Source organism: Pseudonaja textilis, chromosome 4, assembly GCF_049901715.1.
Source record: "Pseudonaja textilis isolate UNSWEBS1 chromosome 4, rPseTex1.2, whole genome shotgun sequence".
Classification (NCBI taxonomy): domain Eukaryota; kingdom Metazoa; phylum Chordata; class Lepidosauria; order Squamata; family Elapidae; genus Pseudonaja; species Pseudonaja textilis.
The window spans coordinates 42,627,546-42,648,585 of NC_141993.1; the positions used below are offsets into that span (position 1 = coordinate 42,627,546).

General features: G+C 34.9%; 1 protein-coding gene and 3 long non-coding RNA genes across 10 annotated transcripts in view; 3 read left to right on the forward strand and 1 right to left on the reverse strand.

The window, feature by feature from the left end:
* Positions 1-6,681, forward strand: part of LOC148125804 (uncharacterized) — a 69,923-nt gene extending 63,242 nt beyond the window's left edge. Inside the window, exon 3 of the long non-coding RNA XR_015743491.1 lies at positions 6,548-6,681. This is a non-coding gene — a long non-coding RNA (uncharacterized LOC148125804). The remainder of the gene's footprint in view (positions 1-6,547) is intronic.
* Positions 1-21,040, forward strand: part of LOC148125803 (uncharacterized) — a 503,025-nt gene that overhangs the window by 123,498 nt on the left and 358,487 nt on the right. The gene's annotated exons all lie outside the window — the stretch shown is intronic.
* VTI1A (vesicle transport through interaction with t-SNAREs 1A) overlaps positions 7,302-21,040 on the reverse strand; it is a 191,062-nt gene continuing 177,323 nt past the window's right edge. For all 6 annotated transcript variants that reach the window (XM_026704768.2, XM_087932734.1, XM_026704769.2 and 3 more), the window contains one exon: positions 7,302-8,712. In XM_026704768.2, coding sequence (XP_026560553.1) covers positions 8,619-8,712 — 94 coding nt within the window. In that variant the 3' untranslated portion in view covers positions 7,302-8,618. The remainder of the gene's footprint in view (positions 8,713-21,040) is intronic.
* On the forward strand, positions 8,501-19,543 carry LOC148125805 (uncharacterized). 2 transcript variants are annotated; one of them, XR_015743490.1, is made up of 3 exons: positions 8,599-8,737; positions 15,606-15,713; positions 18,381-19,543. It is a non-coding gene; the product is annotated as an uncharacterized LOC148125805 (long non-coding RNA). The 2 variants fall into 2 exon arrangements; XR_015743489.1 differs by lacking the exon at positions 18,381-19,543 and having other exon boundaries at positions 8,501-8,737; positions 15,606-17,363.

Here is a 21,040-nt window from a genome sequence, read left to right on the forward strand (position 1 = left end):
AAATAAAATGTAAAACAATCTTTATAGATTACAGAAATGGACTGAAAGTATTATGCAATATCATTCATTAACCATTTATACATGATTATTTTTGCCTCAATTAAAATGTTTGGGCATTCAAGCAATAAACTGCTCATTGTTTCCAAGTATAAGGGAGTAATCTCTCTTCACATTATGGATTAGGAGCTAGCATGATTTTGATCGTGCCAAAAATTAAATAAATTGCTGAAATTTTGTGAAATTGCCAAATTTTGCAAACTATTGATGAGTTCACTGTCAAGTTCTTAAACAATGTTGTATGATAGTATTGAATATATCAAAAGATTTTTGCATAATGAATGGCATATAGAAGGGTTGGGTCCCAGATGCCAATAGGCAATTGATGGACAACTGAATAAGCCCTTTTGCAAGCTTCTTTCAAAAAATATTTGACAAGTCAGAATTATAGATTGTGTGATTTTTGATTGAATCTACATCTGACAAGCTTCAAGATTTTAGAAGGAACATTAAGATAATCATTATTAAAGATCATTTATGGTTACTCTGATAGCATAACACATTTTATAAAATGAGTTTGGTGAATTTTAATGATGGTCAGGCTAGGAAATCGTGATAATCCTGGAAGAAAACCATATGAAGGGTTGTATATAATTTCGGGGTGGGGGGGAACTTATGGGAAAAATTGTTTCTCTTTTCTATTGACCAATATCTTCTTGCTCTGACTTGAAACTTCATGAGAACAGTGTGATTGATGCAAGTCCATTGTGGATCTCAAGGATATCCTCTACTGGTTACCTCAATACCTATTAGGGATAAAATGAGATAGCTTCTGCCATCTATTACAAAAATTAATAAGTTCAGACTATGTAAGAACAGAATGCCATGAACAAAAACACCTGTTTTGATTCTACTATCTACAGTCCAGGAAAGACATGCTTCATTGATTTTTATATTTATAATTTTTTTAAATAATGAAAGTCATTGACCAAAACCAAACTTTATTTACTGTACCTCCATACCATTTAACTTTAGACTTAGAGTTTACTTTTAAACAGATACAAAGAATAAAAGAAGACTTCAGTGTTCCCTGTTAGCCATTCATGTATTTCACCTGGAAAGTTGAACCCATTTATTTTTTTTCAACTGAGATGAATTGGTTCTGACTCATGGTGAGAAGAAAATAGAGAACATGTACATACATGTTTATGTCTAAGTGAAAGAGAATAAACAAACTGAGAGCAGTTTTACCCTCTCTGGATTGGTCTCCTGTTGAATTCATTTGGGATGGACTAGAGATAGAAGCAGCAGATCCCTCTTGTGTTCAGCTGTTATAGCCATACCTCAGGAAAAGTCCAAAGAACTATCAGTGGACTTTCTCGAGCAACAGATCAATATTGTGCTTCATATTAGTCAAGCTGTTATTCACGCCAAAGGCAGTTGTTTCGATGAAGGGAATGACTGAGTGCACAAGTTCACTGTATCATAGTCTACAGGATTTTTTTAAAGAAAAAACTCCTCTAGATGCCTTCATTATTTATAGGTAACAAATAAAACAACTTCAGTTCAGCTGTATTCTGAACATACTTGATATAAAATTTGTTCTGTTTAGCATCAAGGTTGAGTACCTATTTATATGTTCAACTTTAAATCATACACATACACATACACACACACAAACACACATCCAGTTATGAATTATTTGGAAAAAATGTAATTGTTTTGCATTTCTCAAGACATATCCATTTTCTTTATTTCTGGCTAAGAGTGGAATGCTTATGCATTGCCAATATTGTGATAAGTATTGTAAGTTTATGATTATTTTTACTGTATGTACTACAAGCATATGTAACTACTTGGGAAACCTAGCTCATAAGTGTAAATAATGAAAGCACTCTAACTGATTAGGAAAAATCAGGGAAGATACAATTACATTGTATTTCAGTTTGCAATCCTTTCATTCTTGTAAAAAACAAAAATCACCAAGTTGTAATCGGCATTTCCAGGTGCTTGAGTGGATTTTCAGAACACAAACATGATTTTTAACCAGGTGTAACCCAGCCTCCGGACGCCATTATGTTCCCAGCTATGTGATGTAACATAGTATCATCTCCTGGTGGCAACCAACGAAATGTAAGATATTCTGAACCTGCTAGTTGTTGTTTTCTTTACGGACCTGTAAACTCCAGGGGTGCTTAATTTGATTTCTTAAGTGGACTGAGGTAGCCTAACCATTCTTAGCTTTGTAAATTAGTAGCGTTGAGGTTAACTACACTACTCCGAATGTTGGGCTGGCTTTGAAAGTTTCTCACAAATTAAATCTACATGGACTTGCACATACAACACATAAAGTACTTGATCAATACAGTTACTTCTGATAAAGTCATTGGCCCCATTACTGGGCATCCAGTGACCTGTGGCTAGTAAGGCAGAGTCAGTGAATGCTGATAAAGGAATTGTATTTTATCAGCAAATTCACTAAACAGTGTGCATTGCTTTTGTTTTTTCTGTGTATTTAAATATGGATTTTATTGTATCACCATTTGTACTCTATCCAGTCTTAATGGGGGAAATAAAAAATAAATCCTTCAAATATATATCTCTAAAAAGCATCTAGATATATATTTTCCTCATATTAATTTCTTTTTAAACTCTTTTTAATCTTTTTACTTTAAAATTCATTTAGAATTTTGGTATGAGTGTAGTTCTCCCAAAACTGAAGTTTAGAAAAATGTTTAAAAGCGATTTGTGGAGCAGCCGAAGGGACTGACGATGAAAGTGATGCTCTCACAGAATGAAAAAAAAGCAAGATCTTCAAAATCACATTCTACAACTAAATCTAAAGATCTATTTGACTAGCATGACATTTCCAATAACGTTTTGGACTAACTTTCATTGAAGAAGTCTTTGGCACAACATGGCAAAATACTTTCAAAACCAAAGGAGTCTTTAACAATGGCATTTTTTAAAAAGACCTAGTTTAGAATAGTTGGTTGGGTTGGGGCCTGTATCTCCACAAATGCATTGTACTGATACATTTTGCAAAAGACAAACTTGATCATTAAACCAATGAACAAGGTAACTGATTTCTACCAGTCTCTCCCCCACTGTGGGCTATTCTCTGAGGCCATCATTTTTATGAATTGCTTTCCGCTGATTCTTTGAAAATGCAGCTAATGTACAAATGAGCATCACTGGTCCTTGGCATCTCCCTAATATCCCACAGGGAGCTATGAAGCATGTTTGATTGAATAGGTGCATGATGGATGACAAAACTATGGAGTCTGCTTGGCCTTGAATGATAGTGTTCAGACCAGCAGGTATACACTGCACAATTGTTGTTGCTAGATAGACCAAAGTTTGTTGAGAACGATTAACAGACCAAGGACAATCAGTGATATGATTCTGCTGAAACCAGGTACATGTGTAATTCTACTTAACTTAGAATCTGATTTATAAACTACCCCTACTTCTCAAATGATATGATAGATTTTAGCTAGATCTGTTCATCCACCCAACTCTTTCTGTTTCACCACAGGAATTAGTACTACCATCAGCAGGCAATACAAGGATACACTATTAAAAATAAATCTCTTGTTCCCCCTCCCAATAAGACGCATTTAATTGTAGCTGTTTGATACAAAACTTTCCTTGTTCAAAAACCAGCAGTTCGTCTGTTATGAATAACATAATTTTATTATGATTGCCACAAAAGTTTTCGGGGATTCACATGTAACTCTTTCTGTCATGAGAGCTCTCTAGATTTCTAGTGGGAGGCTTAAAAATAAAAGAGATTATACATGTAGTCTTGAAGTGTTTAATCCAGGGGTAGAGAAAATATATAAATATTTATGCTTCAAAATTTTATTATTTAAAATTATTATTGAACATTTCCAGAAAGTCTAAAATGAATCCTACAGTTGCTGGTTGCAAATTAAGTACAATTATTTTTGTGTTCTGCACTTGAATATAACTCACAGCAAAAGTCATTTAAAGGGGTTAACATCAACCTTAATTAAATATTAAAGTGTGCCTGTACCTGCTGCTATTGTTGCCCTTAGAATAAGATATAACCTATTTTTGACAAGTTTTCATCTTTCTCTGTGGAAGACGCTACATGAAACCAAATCAGTGGCAAAGAGGAGGGTAATGAATAATCTATTTCATATTCCAACAGTACCCAGAGCTCTGAGTGGAAAAATATTCAGTCAGTTGATAACATGAAGCTGCTGAGATACCAGATGACACAGCTAATGTTTAAATAATGAAAATAATAATAGATGTAATAATAACAATAATAACATGATAAACAAATCATTAGCCCTGGATATTTGTTTAATGCAATTTGTTAATGAACATAATGGTGGGACTGATAATGAAAGAAAATAAAAATGTCTAAACAGGCGCCAAGCTGCCAGTGATGCTCAATTATTTCCTTGTCAAGTTTTTATGATTTAATGAGCTCCTCTGGGACTGACGGCTGTCAGTCAGTCGTGACTTTTTGACACCATTACAACTTCAAATACAGCAGCAGGCAGGCTGTTTTCCTCGGATTTGAAATACTGAAATGATCTGACAGGTTTAAAGAAAAGATGTGCAAAAGAGAGAGAGAAGAGAGAGAGAGAGAGGAGGCTCTCCCTCTCTCTTTTTGTGGGACAATCTCAGGGTGCTGTTTGGTAATGAAAACCCAATCACTGAGGTCATTATCTGATGAGGAATTTTTTTTAAAGGCACTGGCAAGATTTTCCCCCCTTATTTCTTTCCTTAATGACAACCCTCAATGGGTTTGCCCCGCATGGGATGGTCAGAGCCGCACAATTTTGTTCACCATTAATTTCAGTCTTTGAAGCTCCATGCTCTGAAGCAGCAGCAAAGAAAACCCCCCACCAAGCTGGCTGCAAAAATAAGACAATCCAGACTGCCTTAAACAGAATACCAAATGGCCTTGTATCCCGAGATGGGAACTGACGTCAGTCCAGCTACATTTTTTTGATATTTTCCCCAAATGTAGAGCATTTAAAAACTCTTTAAAACTCAAGCATCTTTATTTAAACTGTTTGATTCTGCCTCACTACAGAATTAGTGTTTTGCTTTGTGAAATTGTTTAGCAAATAGAAATATACACACTAGAAAACTAAATTAACATTAAGATGTCTTAATTTGGCATAATTCAGTAATAGCTTTGCAGTGTTAGAACCATTTGCTTTTCAATGGTGATGCTTGCATCCTTTTGATGCATTCGTTGACTGAAGTCAGACAGCAGATAGATTCAATGGAAGTCAGAAGCTGTTTGTGGCAGTACAGTTGGCAGGCATAGTTTTCCTGAAGTTGGGTTTAATTGCTGAGGTACTAGAAGCAGCTTACTTAGGGTAACTTTCACAATGACCCTAAGTATTCAGTTGAGGATAAAAGTAACTCAAAGATCTCATTTGAAGAAATGAAAACAGTGACTGTTTTGGGTACGCATTTTCTTTCAATCAAGTTTGACAGTGAATCTAGAAATTCTTCTTATACCTATTTCTTCCTGTTAATGAGGTGTTTATTACATAGAAAATATTAAACTATGCCTAGCCAAATCTTCAGCTGATGGGATGGAACATAGTGCAGTAGTCAATTTATAGTCAGTGCAACTGCTTAGGGAATGTACAATATGCAGTGGCTTACATACTTTGAAAATAATTTAGAAGAAGTGCTCCAGGCCAAGCAGGAGCACAGCACCTCTCTACTATTCAATAAGCAGCCTGATTTTTTTTTTCAGGCTACAGTAGAGGTCTGAAAAAATTGGACTGCATAAATGTCACATTAAAGTAGTGACATCTTTTCATGGTTGTATAAAAGCCCGGGGAAAAAAAACCAGGCTGCTTTAATGAACAGCAAAGAAGTGCTGTATTTACAGTCAGTCTGACTTACTTTTTAACCAGGTGATGCCGAAGCATGTAATCTACATCTGATATCTAAACTGATACTTGTGAGAATGAGATTTTTTCTTTGTGGGTTTACATAACATGCATGACTTTATCATGTATTCATTAGTTTGGGTGAAGCACAGCATCAGTAAATTAGTTATGTTAAATTGTTGGATTAGTCTTACATATTCTTAGGATAAATTCATACAAAAACTGTTTCTATGGCTTCTGTAAGAGGTTTAGAAAATCAGAACATCTAAACACATCATAAAAGGTCTATATACTGAGGCACTGGCTTGATTATCAGATCATCAAACACAAGAATATTGCTGTGACAAATTTGTTTTATGAAGCCTATGGAATATAACTGATTAGCAAAGATATAAATAGTTGGAATTAAAAGTGTTGTGAGTTTTTAAAATAAAGGCTCAGGACTACTTTGGGACTGTTTCTACAAGGGACTGTTATAGTTATATTTTTGAAATAAGACAGAAGAAATCTTTTTGGAAAAAGATTCTGAATGTATAACACCAGGATTAAGTGCAGATTTCACCACTGGCATTAAGAGGCAGAAAAACAACAAGCAATAACGGACAGCCTGTAAACACAATTTAATATATTTTCTTTGAACTTTATATTTACAGTAGCTGTTTTCAGAACAAAGGATTTGGGAAAATGTGCATCTTCTGACCTGCTCTGATACATATTTTTAACACTGGAAAGCATCTGCTTCATCCCTTTTTGCCCAGAACCCATAAACTCAACCCTTCCCTATTATTAAGAAGGTAAAAGCTACAGTTCTGTTTACACCACTTAAATGATTTATCTGAAGACATACATGCCTAACCCTTTTCCATAAACAAAAATTTTCTTGTGAATCTCTTCATCTTAAATTTTTTTACTAAGCTACATTAGTTTTATTTGATTCAGCTACATCAACATAAAATTCATTCAGTTCTTTGTTTCTGGGTATAGTAAACATATTTAGGACCAAATTCCATTCCAGAGTGTTTGAACAAGGATATCATGGAAGTGTTCTTTTAAATACCAGGTAGAATAAAGCTATTAGATTCTTATGACCTTTATGTGATTGCCAATATTTTGTGCCTCTGTAATATATTATTAAAATTGTTCCATAACAATTTTAAATTTTTGGAAATAAATATTGAACTTCAAAAGTTATCATGAAAACTTCCTGCTTGCACAATGAATTCAAGGAACATTGGAAAACCACTGTTTCCATAGTTCCCAACATTCAGGAAATTGGGAACTAAATAAAGTAAATTCACTAGTAAGTGTGGATACTATGTTATCTGTTCACAGATGGTGGACTTGACAATTATTAGGGGCAGTGGAGGAATTATATGGATGAGTAGGGAAAAATCACATACACTTCAGTTTTAACACTAGATTTTATTTCCAGTTGTGTCTAATGGATGGTGTGAATATGTATGAGACTGTAGAGCATATCCATTATTTCATATATATTAAAAGTGCACAAACATAAAAAAATCTTTTCATATAATACTAAATAAAGTAATAGGAGTGTTCAAGCAATATGTGTGCTCATTGAAAATATGATTTTGAGTATCCTATCTAAATTATCTAGTTTATGCAGGAATATTGGACAATATTCCTGCATAGACTAGACAGTAGTCTATGGCTATACAAAGGATACAAGGATGAGGACTTGACTTACAATGTCTTATCCTAATACAGATGATGTAAACTGGGTTGGAGATGAGAGGGCAAAATCATTATCAAAACAAGAGTAAGGGGAGATAAGTAAAATCTGGCTTAATTTATTTTACAGAGCCTGATGTGGATAGATTTTATCCAAAAACATTAATTTAAGACATTTTTTTAAACAAATGAAAATTATCTTTGGATACAATTCATTCAGAATATTCATTCAATCACAGTATCAGCACATAGATTCTAGCACAATTCGCAGATTTTTGAATGTCATCATTTTCTTACATTAAGATCCATGAAGTGATTTCCTAAATATATTAAACAGTATGTTCTTAATTTGAACTACATATACATTAAAGCAACAATAATACAAAAGCAAAATGAACTATGTAATATCATGATCTTAGGGAAAACTGCAAAATAAACTAGACAATTTGGAACATGGGGCAGATGAAAATACAGGCTAAGAAAAGTGGTAAACCTTGAAATATTAAGTTCACATGGACATTAAATCATACTTTCGAAAAAAAGTTGTATATTTATTAGCTTTTTTACTTTTAGAGTTATATTAGAAAGCTAGGAGAATGACAAGAGATAGGTATGGATTTATTTATTTATTTCCCTCTATTTCCAGGATTATAAAAGGGGGTTCTGATAAAGATTTAAATACCATACAAATTCAGTACAAATTGTGTGTGTCAATTGTTGTCATTATCAGTGTAAACTATTTGCTCTTAAATTTAGTTCAATAATTATGATTGCAGTCTTCATATCTGATAATTATGTTTGCCATTCCATATGTTAAATATGGAAATTCCTATTATGAACTATTGCTAAACCAGACAATTATTTAATCAACATGCAGCTAATAATGACACATACCCTTCTGCTATTTGCACCAGGGATCGACTGAGGGCTTTGAGAAGGAGAACCATTTCAGTGCAAGGGAATAATTTGTGTGACCACTTTGTCTTCATGACTCTGAAGCTGTTTGCTGCTGGTTAGCAAAGAACAAAGATATCAATGTCCCCTGACAGAAAAAAAAATAACCATCAGGACTGCAAATATGATGATGACTGCCAAGATAACAAGCAAAATCCGGTTCTGGATGATTCTAGGAGGAGAAAAAAGAGAAAGGGGTAAAAGACAATAAAAGATGCGTATGTCAACTGATTTTCTATGCACATTTCCCACAAAACACAGATAAGCAGCCTTTAGGACTATTTGCTATATTGATTTTGCTTACTTTTGCTTCCAAGGAATGAGTAGATAATTTCATCTCTTAGGTTTTTAAATGAATAGAAAATGAATAGAAAATTAATGGAAGATGAATTTGCTGGTGTTGGTATAAACCAAATTCTACTTTTTCCTCTTCGTTACCTTTATTTTCTTCGGAATACTACTTTTTCCTTCTTTTCTGCATTTTATAAAATGATGATTACCCCCAAATGAAACAAGGTAACGTACACACAAACACTTCTACCTTTTTTCTTTTGTCTTTGCCACAGTTCTTGATCAGTCCTCTTTCCAGATATAACTTTTAAAGAAAAAAGTGCAAGGCCCCAAGAATTTTAATTTGGCTATCAGTTCCTTAATGGATTAGCCTATAAAACATATACATGAATGATATAAATCATTGTTTAATTAGTTATCTAAACTTTCTCTGTGTACATATGACACACCTAGACACACACATCCTTACACTCACCCATATACAGGTAGTTCTCAACTTAAAACAGTTCATTTAGTGACCATTTGAAGTTACAACAGCACTGAAAAATGTGACTTATGACCATTTTTCACACTTACGACTGTTGTGGCATCCCCATGGTCATAAGATCAAAATTCAGATGCTTGGCATCTGACTCATATTTATGACTGTTGACATAATCTGGGGTCATTTGATCACCTTTTGCAGCCTTCTGACAAGCAGTCAATGGGGAAAACCATATCCATTTAACAACTGTATTACTAACATAACAATAGTAGTAGCAATTGTGGCAAGAAAAGTCGTAAAATGGGCCAAAACTCACTTAACAACATAAATTTTGGGCTCAATTGTGGTTGTAAGTCAAGGAATACCTGCATATATCTACATCTATTCTGACTGTTGGATTGCATAGGAAAATGGATTTTGTCATATTAGCTACAAATACCATAAACCATTATGTACCTCCTGGAATAATTTTGCCATTTCATCCATAGAAAAGACATTTTGCCATGAAGTAAGAATTACCAGAATGGAAATATGATGCAATTACTGTTACCAAATACCAAGTTAGTTTTGAGGAAAAGGATAATGTATTATAAAGAAGCAAGTGTCAAACTGTGGATTTCAGGCTCTAAAAGCCATTTTTGTCTTAGGAGCATAGACAGAGTAATAAGGCAAGCTTTATCCTGCTGTATAGTAAAGAGAGAGCAATACAAAGTTCAAGAAGCAATAACACCATTTGCAGAGATGAATTTCTTATTTTGTTAGCATACAAGCAATCACTCATCACTGTCTAAAGGACAATGAGTAGTTTAAGAGCTCTTAAAACAGAATAAGTGTAAATCATATCAAACATAATAATTATGACTGAACATTCAGGACTGTTTGTAAGAGATATTTGTAATAATCCAATATAGTGTTTTAATCTATATACCTCAAATAAGATATTAGTCAGGAATATTTTGGCTATATAATAATATAATCAGAGTCAGACACAAAAAGAAAATAAATATTAGAAAGTTTTATTGAAGGTTTCAATGAGATTGGCTACTATAAATTTATTAGACTTAGTTATCAGTTAGTTAAACTGATATATTTGTCAAAAAGATTAAGTTTTTTTTAAAGATTGTAAATTGTAAACTCTATAAATTGCAATTTCTTTCACTCTCCCCCAACACACACATACAAAGAAATGGAGATAGGTCAAGATGCTTTGGAAAGTAAGAGAAAGTCTTAAATCAATTTCAGATCACTCCCTGTTTTTTTCACAGTGTTCCCTCTTGCTCCAACATTTACCTTAAAAAAAAAAACAAAACTAAATGGATGGATGAAAACTGTCACATCAGACAAACACACTCCCCTGTGACACTTTAAAAGGACCAGCTCTCTATCCTCCTGACAGGTTACAAAATGATCACATTTGCTGACACGTCTTCCGCAAAACTGCTTTAGTGCTTGTGTCCACTTTGCTAGCAGGAGATGAATGGCCTGCTTTGTCCTCATTTATCACTTAAAGCTAAACTAAGATCTGTCTCGTTTATTTTTCCTTTCCTCACTAGAAAGGATAGCACAGCATTAATTCTCCCACGATGACAGCTAATTCAAATTTAACAGGCAATATTTACTCTGCCAAAAGGAGCAGGGTTCTCTGTCTTTCTTCGAAGGGGAAAAAACATGTTTAATGGTCTAACAAACTAAAGCTAATTAAAGGGATTTCTGCTTCTTATTTGTTTGCAATGTGGATTAACACCTGAGCTTAGAGCGCTCTCTCTCTTTCTCTCTCTCTCTCTTTTCATTCATTCTCTTTGTTATTTTATTTCCCTTTACATATGGGGCAGTGGTGGGATTCAATTATTTTTACTACCGGTTCTATGGGTGTGGCTCAGTGGGCGTGGCAGGGGAAGAATACTGCAAAATTTCCAGTCAGAGGTGGTATTTGCTGGTTCTCCGAGCTACTCAAAATTTCTGCTACCAGTTCCTCAGAACTGGTTAGAACCTGCTGAATATCACCTCTGATATGGGGTATTCTCTAAAACAACACCTGGGAGACAACTATTTGACCAAAGTAACTAACTGCATGAAAAGCAGCCTGCCGATTTGTCTGCTCGGTCTCATCGATCCTGTGGGTGGGAAAATACCTTAGGAAAATTGAAACTGGGCAAAAAATCACATTGAAAACATGAAGAGTCTTTTAAATTCAGCCTTAAATAAAATAGAGTAATATGCCTCTAATACAACTGTGGCTGATAACTGTTGTATGTATGGGATGAGAGCTCCAAGGCAAACAGAATGCTAATGTGCAGAGTATTAAGCGTGGATGATATTTCCTCATTTGAGCACATATTTGGACAAATGAATATATCTAAGACGCTAGCGTTCTTAAGCCATTGCCTCATATCTGACCTAGTTATTGGTGTTTCAGTACTCTTAAATTAAACAGGAGGAAGAATAAATGAAATTATCTCTTCACATGTTTCAGTTCTGATTTTCTGGCTGCATACTTGATTGCAAGATCAGTTAATCAGAAAACTTGTCTTTAAAATCCTCCTCATAAGAAGACAAATCTCTGCAGACCCCCACCTATATCTGCTAATTAAATGTTCCATTAAAGTGCAAATGTAGGATATGTATATCAAAGGTTAACTTTGAGGAATTTGAATTAGCTAGCTCATTGCATCTAAAGATACAACATTCAACAGAACAAATTAATCATAAAATAGGAAGGATGCTATCAAAACTCCTTTTCAGAATTATCGTTATTCTTTATATTTTACTCAATAATCAGATTCTTTTTCCATTGTTGTAAAAGTTATGTTGGCTCCATAATAGGGAAGCAGAGCAAATAACATCTTGGAAATATTGCTGGAACAGTAAAGCTCCACTTCGGAGGGCAACAGGAGAGAATAGACAACAAAAAACTTTGATTCTGCCAGTAGCACATTTCAGACTGCAAGTCAACAACCCAGAGCGCTAAGGAAATGAATTGGGGGCACTGAGTGGGATTTCAGTAACATTCTGTAATCAAACCAGCTCAGATGGCAGAACAATGGAGTTGGCATTGACAGGGCCCATCTGTAAAGAGGTTTCTAATACTGTCACAGCCAGACACTGCCAGTGGGTATAGCTCCAGGCAAAGCAACAACTAATTTCAAGTGGAGGAGGGAAAGAAAAAAAGTAAGGATCACCACCATCTGCAAAAAAAAAAAAAAAAAAACCACATAGCTTATTTACTAACAAAAAACAAAAACAAACACTATCTGTAACTTTGGATTCTTTCACCTAAAAAACACCAGCAAACTCCCCCAGACAGGGAAGCCAGAGCCTCTTTTGAAAATGCAAAGCATGTTTACAGGGTAAATAATTTAAGAAAGAATATATACTTGAAAGGAGACACCACAGAAACATCATGGCTAAATGCCTGAAGGCAAAAACTTGTGCATTTGCATGCCGTATTTTATTAAGTTAGCACACTGTAGCTTTAAAAGAGTGCATGGCCAAATTAAAAAGAATGTGTGACTAAAACTTCAAGGATGCTCCCAGTTTGCATTATGAATCACAGTATTGCTGATATTAAGATGAATTATCTGTTGATTCTGTGCAGCCTACATATAGAATTCACAAAGTTTTTCCTACAAACTGCTCTTATAATAAAGCCGGGCAACAAATTCAGATTATTATTTTTTAAAAAATTTTCAGAGACTTGGGTAACAGGACTGTGTATCCATGGGAATTAAATCATACATTAAGGTCTCTGAATAAATGTGCCACAAAAATGATAGGGAAAAACTTTTCCAAATAAATTGTGCTGGACAAAATCTATTCCAGATTTCTACAATCTAGAAAAGATTGGGCTATTGCAATAATTATTGATTTTTATTATTCTGGAGAAAGAACAGGATTTATAAAGCTTGATTTCAATGAATGTATTTTTAATGAATCATGGATTCATCCAAATAGCACTAAGCAGAACCTGGGTTTTATCTATAATTTCTTGATCTACTATTAATCATAATCATTAAATCGTAGGTCATTCTTATTAGAATCCAGCCTACATATTTTTAGTATAAATTTGTCAGAAACCACCAAACAGAAAAATGGGCAGTATTGCCTTGACTTCCAAATTGACACTAGAAAAGATAACTCCTGGTATGCTGTATTAGGGTGCAGATAAACTCTGTTCATAAAACATCAACCCTTCAAGTATAAAAATAAATAAATTTCAAAATAAACTCCAGGCCAAGATATATCAAGCTTATATTTTATAGTCTTGCCAATGCTATTGCTTTGCATGAATTTAGTGTGACAAAATTACATATTTATGCATCCATTATGTGATGAATTTTTCAGTTTGGCTATAGTTGCAGAAATTTCAAAATACAGTATACTGTTCCTATCATCATATGATATACTTAAGCTATTCTTATGTTAAACATTCACTAAAATACTTAACAAGGAAACAAACAAAGCTGCATTCATTAAGGGGAAAAGCGTAACAGCTGAGATTCCAGATTAAAATCTTCTACATTATTTAGTGCAATACAGGTAATCCTTGATTTATGACCATAACTGAGTCCAAATAGACTAGACTAGATCTATGCTATGCTATGCTATGCTATGCTATGCTATGCTATGCTATGCTATGCTATGCTATGCTATGCTATGCTATGCTATGCTATGCTATGCTATGCTATGCTATGCTATACCAGGAACATAAATGGACTGTTACGGAAAATATACTCATACACAAAACAAACCAACTGACAAATGCAATTAAATAAAAATATTTTAAATTTATTGTTAAAAATTAACAATAGAAAAAAATGGAATCTTAAACATCCAAAGTAATTGTAGATTGAATTATTTAGGAATTGGTGGAATTGGTTTTGCAGGAATTGGTTTTCCATCCTTATCATCTTACCCATTCTCAAATCTGTTTGTACTGGAATTTCAGAAAGATGCTCATAAAATACAATCTGGATTACAATGCATGTATGTCTGAATGTCCTGCATTTTGGTGGCCTGTCCAAGCATTTAGTTTCTACAGCTATTCTAAAATGGAGAGATCACAGAAATCACAATGAAGTCCAATTCAGATTTAATAAAGGATATTTACTTTGCTGAAAGGAATAAAGTTTTGTACCATATTGTGGGCAGAAAATTATACCTAGGCAACCATGCTAATATGGTGATTGAAAGCATAGTCAATAGTCCAGGGAGAGAACATTGAGAAAGCAGAACAGAACAATATTCCACTAGAATAGACAAACTTAGTCTTTTATGTTGGAAATATAGGAACAAAATAGGACCATATGTTATGGTTATGTAAGCCTGCCCCACCAAAATATTAGAAAGAAATATATCAAAACGTTCAGAAAATCCTGAAAATGAAATTTGAACAGACAGATTAGATATAATGGGTATCAATTATAATTATTACTGTATGTACAAATCCAGAAAAATTACTAATTCCACAGTTTGATACATGTTGTCAGCCATAAAAACAAACTTGGCCCAATATATGAAAAGACAAGTCATTTCTTCAGGAGAAGAAATGGTTGACTGAAGACAAAAAAGTAGAGCCATCAACCATGGCAGAATACAACCGTCAAATAGGTCAGCTTTTCAATAATTCCTCTCAATACAACCCAGTCTAGGATTCCAAGATCCAGGTCAGGGTTGTCAGCCAGATCAGAGATTCAAAGTTTCTTACACAAACAGAAACACTGAACAAGAACTGGAAGTCAGACATTGTTTCTAGCAAAGCGAAACAAACTCAAAGCTGCTTTTTAAATAAAGTTTCATCCAGGTGCCACTAATCAAGAGATTTACTTCCTTGTTTGGCAAAGAGGCCTTTGCTTCTCTGCTCTTTTCTCTACTTGGGTGAGAGGGACATTTGCCAAAAAGGTCAAGTGCCATTTCTGGAGCACAATTGTGATAAAATTGTTGGGGGTCCTTGTTTAAAGTACATAGGAATAGTCTTATTTGGCCGAAACTATGACATTCCATGGAAACTACATCACTGAAATGTACAGCAAAGCGCACCTGCTATCCTTAAATTCCTCAAGAGAAAAGGTAGTCAGTACATTTTTGCAGCACTGAAATTATCAAATTGTATAATTTCTTCAATTTTGCATTACTGAAACTTGTTCTGTCCAAATTCCTAACATCAGCTCTTCAACCCCCCAAAGATGTTTTTAATACCACTCAGATGAAAGACGGGCCTCATGAAAGTGAATATCTAGAAAGTGGGTGACCAAACTCAACTATTGACTCGAACTATCCTTCTTTCTCCTTAGCCTTGCCCCATTAACCATGAGTGATGACTTTCAGTCCACATGGAAAAAAGCAGTGGCAACCAAAATTTCATCCTGGAGCTCCTCTCCAGGCTTTCTACTCAGCATGAGGTACGATCAGGCCAAAACACTCATTATTCAGCATCTAACAGACAGAGTGCCAATTGGATCTACCCAGATCTCCAATTTATTGCCAGTAAATCCAACAAATACCCTACAACAAACTAAATTCCAAGTACTTAGCCCTAAGGGCCTTTACTCTGGCACAATGTCATGCCCACCCATCAGTTGTCCTTGAAAGCTGATACGTGAAGATTCCATACCTGGCGAGGCAATACCACTGAAACTTAGGACACTAGAAAAAGCACATCATATGCTTCTCCAGTGCCTGTATTACAGAGACATTTTGTACAAGCTTCATCTCACCATTATTACATAAATATCCAGGGTGCACAGGACAATTCTATATCTCCCTGTTGCTTTCAGATATAAATCCTTCTATAACATATAATGTTGCCATGTTCTTTGCAGCAGTGCTTAAAATCCATCAGATGTTGACCTGTGCCATAAACTAATCTCAATGAGCACCTAGTTTGTCATACTAGAGTGCTCTATACTATTATAGATTCAGTCTGCTACATGCTAACTTCTATATTCTCCTACATTCTCTAATGCTCCTATCCCTCTTTTAGAGTCATTTAGATGCCCGTTTTATGTACATACTGCTTATTTTACAACTTGTAACTTTTTATAATTATTATTATTTTTTAGATTTTGATATATTATTTTTGTTTTTCATTGACTTTATGCTGATCTTTGACTATAATAAAAATCTGATTAGGTTAGATTTAAGAACCTAGATTCTGAATTTAGGAAGAAAAAAAAGGCATCTGCTTATTTCACTAGTCATAGCATACAGTACACAGAAACAAAGATAACAGGAAGAAAATAACATTGTAACCCAGGTTTCATTTATATTTCACAAATTTAAGAAAACAAAATGAATAATCCGCAAATAGTACAATTCCAATTCTTGTAACACAGAGGCAAAAACTTCAACCTTAACTGTGATTTCAATCAGAGAATTGTTTCAAAATATCTAAATGATTAGATCATGAACATCATTTAGATATATTCCCTTTTCTGTCTTTGGATGTATGTCTTTTTCTATATGATGTTGTCTACCGTTGCCTTAACCATGTTGACCTCTTTTCAGTCAAGAAAGGAAAAAGATACTCCCCTCACACACACTTGCAGCAATTGTTCCTGAAAATGCACTCTCCAAAATGTTAGTACTTTGTCATTTTTTTGTCTGATAGAAACACGCACATGCACACACACATAATATTCTTCCTCTACTCCCTTCCTTGAATGCTACGAGAAAAAAAAAAAAAGAAAACAATCATGGCTAAGGCCATTTGTGAGAATGGCATTAAAGAACCCTACTCTGAGACAGATAAAAATAATGAGAACCTTTCTGTCAAAAAGGATTTAGAAAATATCACTAGCATTATTAAAATTTAATTTTTTTACTATGCTTTTTGGTTTCCCATTTTTCCAAAGATAATGAGCAGGACTGCATACCTCCACATGGCTGTGACTTGTTTTGTACAATAAATTCAGTCTTTCCACTCTGAAGACATTTCAAACAACAATCCTGACTGCCAAAGCAGTGTGTGCTTTGAGCCTACCTCTAAAAATGGTTCATAAACTAATTTTGCAGAAGGTCAGTGGAACAAATAAAAATCATTTTTTGCCCAACTGAGTCAGTGAAATTCTGGCAACAGCAAGAGAAGGAATGAGGGGGGGGGGGGAGGGAGGGATTCAGAAATTGTTTACCTGATAGACAATGCTTCTGCTGTCCTGTCATGTTTATCTTGCTTCAACTGTCCATACCCACCTATCTTCTCCCCAAATCTCTGTCTTTTTGGCCATTCCATCTCCCCTACCACCCCAAGCTGACCTTCACTATTTTCTTCCTCCTGCTGCTGGAGAAGGCACTTCTAAGCCTGACCCTTCATGAGGCAAATCTTGTATGATGATTGGAATAGGAAAGCATTGGTTTGGATAATTTATCTTCCTTCTTGAGTAACTGACTCGAGTCAGCCATTGTAGATAAAGATAGAAGAGGACCTGAGTTATCCATACATTTGATCTTCTCCCCCTATTTGTCATCTACTGAAGCCATTGGGACAGAAGATCCACCAATATGGGGAGTAGTACCACAAATATGTGGATTAGAGATAGGAAATCTTGATCTAACACCTGGGAACTTTTGAGGTTTGGATGGAAGGAAACAGGCTTTGATTAAAACCCCAAAAGATGGAGTGGTTCTAGGATGAGGGTTGGAAGGGAAGGCTTATGGATAAAATGGGGAGAGGGCATTGCAATTGGCTGGAGAAGAGGCAGGCTGTTCCCAGGAAAGCAGCCACAGTGTTTACGACTGATACCATGTTCTGCCTGAGGTCAATTCCAGGGCCTGGTTTTCAGGGTTTCATCATTCTAGACTCCACTTTTTGCCGCTGTATGCCAGATCAGTATTTAATAAAGCTTCCCTCGTCCATGATATGGACTCTCTGTTTGCATTGATCTCCTGAGATTCCATGGTTTACCAAGCAATTCAGAGATATGAATTGACATAATAGACATGTAGAGTGCCATTGGAGGGAGACAAAGAGTGAAGCTGATTGAACTCAGGTAGAGCCTATATTAGGACTTATTTTGTTATGATAAGGGCAGTAAAGGATAATTACATCTCTTGCCCCATTGCATTTTCAGGTAGCCAACCAGTGTCTCTGCTTCAGGTGACCAAATCCCTCCTGCATAAGGAGGAACCAGGGCAGCTTATATAGAGTCATTGTGAGGAATAATCTTGGCATCTACCAGAGAAAGAAGCTAGCTTTGCTCAAAGTTGGACTTTGGCTGGACAGATATTTTGGAGGTGACACAGACACATCTGAGCCCTGTTTTCCTGCATAGAAAAACCCACTTATTTGCAGTCTTTACAAAATTATGTCAAACTCCATGAAATATATAAACTAAAATGTGGTGTAATACAGATTATATGACTTCAGTCATTCGAGAGTTCCTGTGTTTTGAGCTCTGCCTAAAGAACTGCTGGACATGTACAGCAACATTTGCTAGGAATCTCTTAACCCTGCAGCAATTATGTGAAACATTTCCATATGCATCTCCGTGCACAATGCACATGTAAAATAGCCTTGAGAAATAAATTGATTCCTAGGCAAAGAAAACCAAGTTATACAAATAATTTCTATATAATAAAAAAGATGGCAGCATTCCATGCTGGTTTTCCCACAATAGTGTTGAATACAATAGATCTTTCTAGGAAGCATCCCTTATGGCTCTAAAGTTTGAAATATTATTTTTTTACAAATCCATGGGATGATCCTTTGTTATAGCTGCCCACTGCAAAAGATGTATGAAGTAAGGCCTTAATACATACAGCTTGGCTAGCTCTGTAAGGTCTCTAATTGAAAATACAAATTTCATGCATTTCGGTTACTGCTGAAGAAGGAAGGCCCTCCCCCCCTCCACCAGTTTTTGCTTTATAGTCATTTTCTATGTGTTGTATTCATTTGAAGCTAGTTACAATGACATCATAATAACAAAACATATGATATAATGTTACCACACAAGTTCTGTGAATATACTTGCATGTAACTTTGTGGCTCGAGTAGAAAAGGGTATAGTTTGCATTGCAATATTGCAACACAAATTATGTTAATATATACAGTTTCTCTTCTGTGGCTGACCATAGGTATGCTGGAATCTAGAATAATCCCTAAATTCCATATTCTTCCAAATTCCACTGTCTGAGTAATTATATGCATTGTTTTAGCACAAGAAAGATGAAACCTTTGTTAAACAGAACAACAATCAGCTGGAATCCCAATCTGATTGTAAGGAGGGAGGGAGGGAGGGAGGGAGGGAGAGAGAGAGAGAGAGAAAGAGAGAGAGAGGGATTGTACCAGACATAAAAAAACTTTAAAAAGATCTTTACTGTCACTATCAGCTAGCTTAATTACTGCTGTTAATATATTAACTTTGTCAAAATTTATCAATCTAATCCAGCATTAATTTACTTATGCAGCTAAAACAATGTAATTATATTGGTGAGCAACCCAATTTCAGCCTATTAAGTCCCATCCTCTCCATTTATAAATGTTTACAATGTTGTGAATAAACTTCTTTAAAAGGTAGTTTACTGACCCAGGCGTGATGATATAACAAACAAAAATACTAAAGCAATATGTTTTATTTGATGACCTCACAAAGTTTTTACTACAACATTTGTCTCACTCCATACGGATGCCAATCATGTCTTTTTATTAACAGAAATTTCCTATGGTACAAAAATGTTATAGAAAAAATAGTTTTGTGTCATGGCAAATAGTTAGAGATAGTTATTAAATAATAAAAAGTTATCTTACTTTGGATTTACTTTTTTTTAACTGTTAAAGAACACACTGATAAGTGAGCAGTACTGTTCACAAAAGAAAAGAAATAAAGAAAAAAGAAGAAAAAGCCCTTCAATAGCCTTGTGGAAAACTATAAAACAAGCAGCAACACAGTCCTTTGCCAAACACTGTCATAAATTTTTTATTTGACAGCTAACATTCTCACTAGCTTTCTTGGCAGCAATTGGGACCTTTAGCAAGAAAGGTGCAAGAGAAAAATACCTTGTTTAGAGATGTTTTCAACACTTTCTGGGATTTTCAGAACTTCTGCCTGCAGCACACTGTTACAACTACAGTCTCCAACCACCTGATGAGTAGGTGGTGGTTTTTAACTTCTTTTTTTAGAAAATATAGACAGCTTACTACCCCCATTCCCCTCTGGCCTCCAGCCTAGAATCTCCCTCCCTCCTTTTTACCCATATCTGTCTTCAAGAGATACAAGAGGTTCTTCTTCACTGTCTAGACAAAAAAAAAGTTGAAAATATTGTCAGAATTTTTCTTTCATTGCTCCTGTTACTGTTATAATCAGACTCCCAGATAACAGAGATAAAACAGAAGCACAAAAGAGTTGATTACTTTTGCATTTTTTCCAGGGATTTTTTTTTAAAGTGGTTAGGTGCACCTACCTGGGTCAGTGAGTGGATGGCTGATAAACAGAATAGTAAAATAGATTTTCTCCAACAGTAAACTCAGTTTCTAAATCTCTTGTCAAAATATATAAAACAGTACATCTTGACAACTGCAGAAAGCAAGGAACTTTAATGCAGACTTGGATAGCAATTCATAATTAAAAAGTTGTTTTTGTGTAAAGGATTGAAATGGATTCAGAGATAAACATTTTATCTGAAGTGATGGTTGACTGAATCGTTTACTAAACTGAAGTACCCATTTATCCCTGCAGTAGGAGTGTTCTGTAAATCCTTCCATATAGTTTATTTGAGAAGGGTACAATAACCA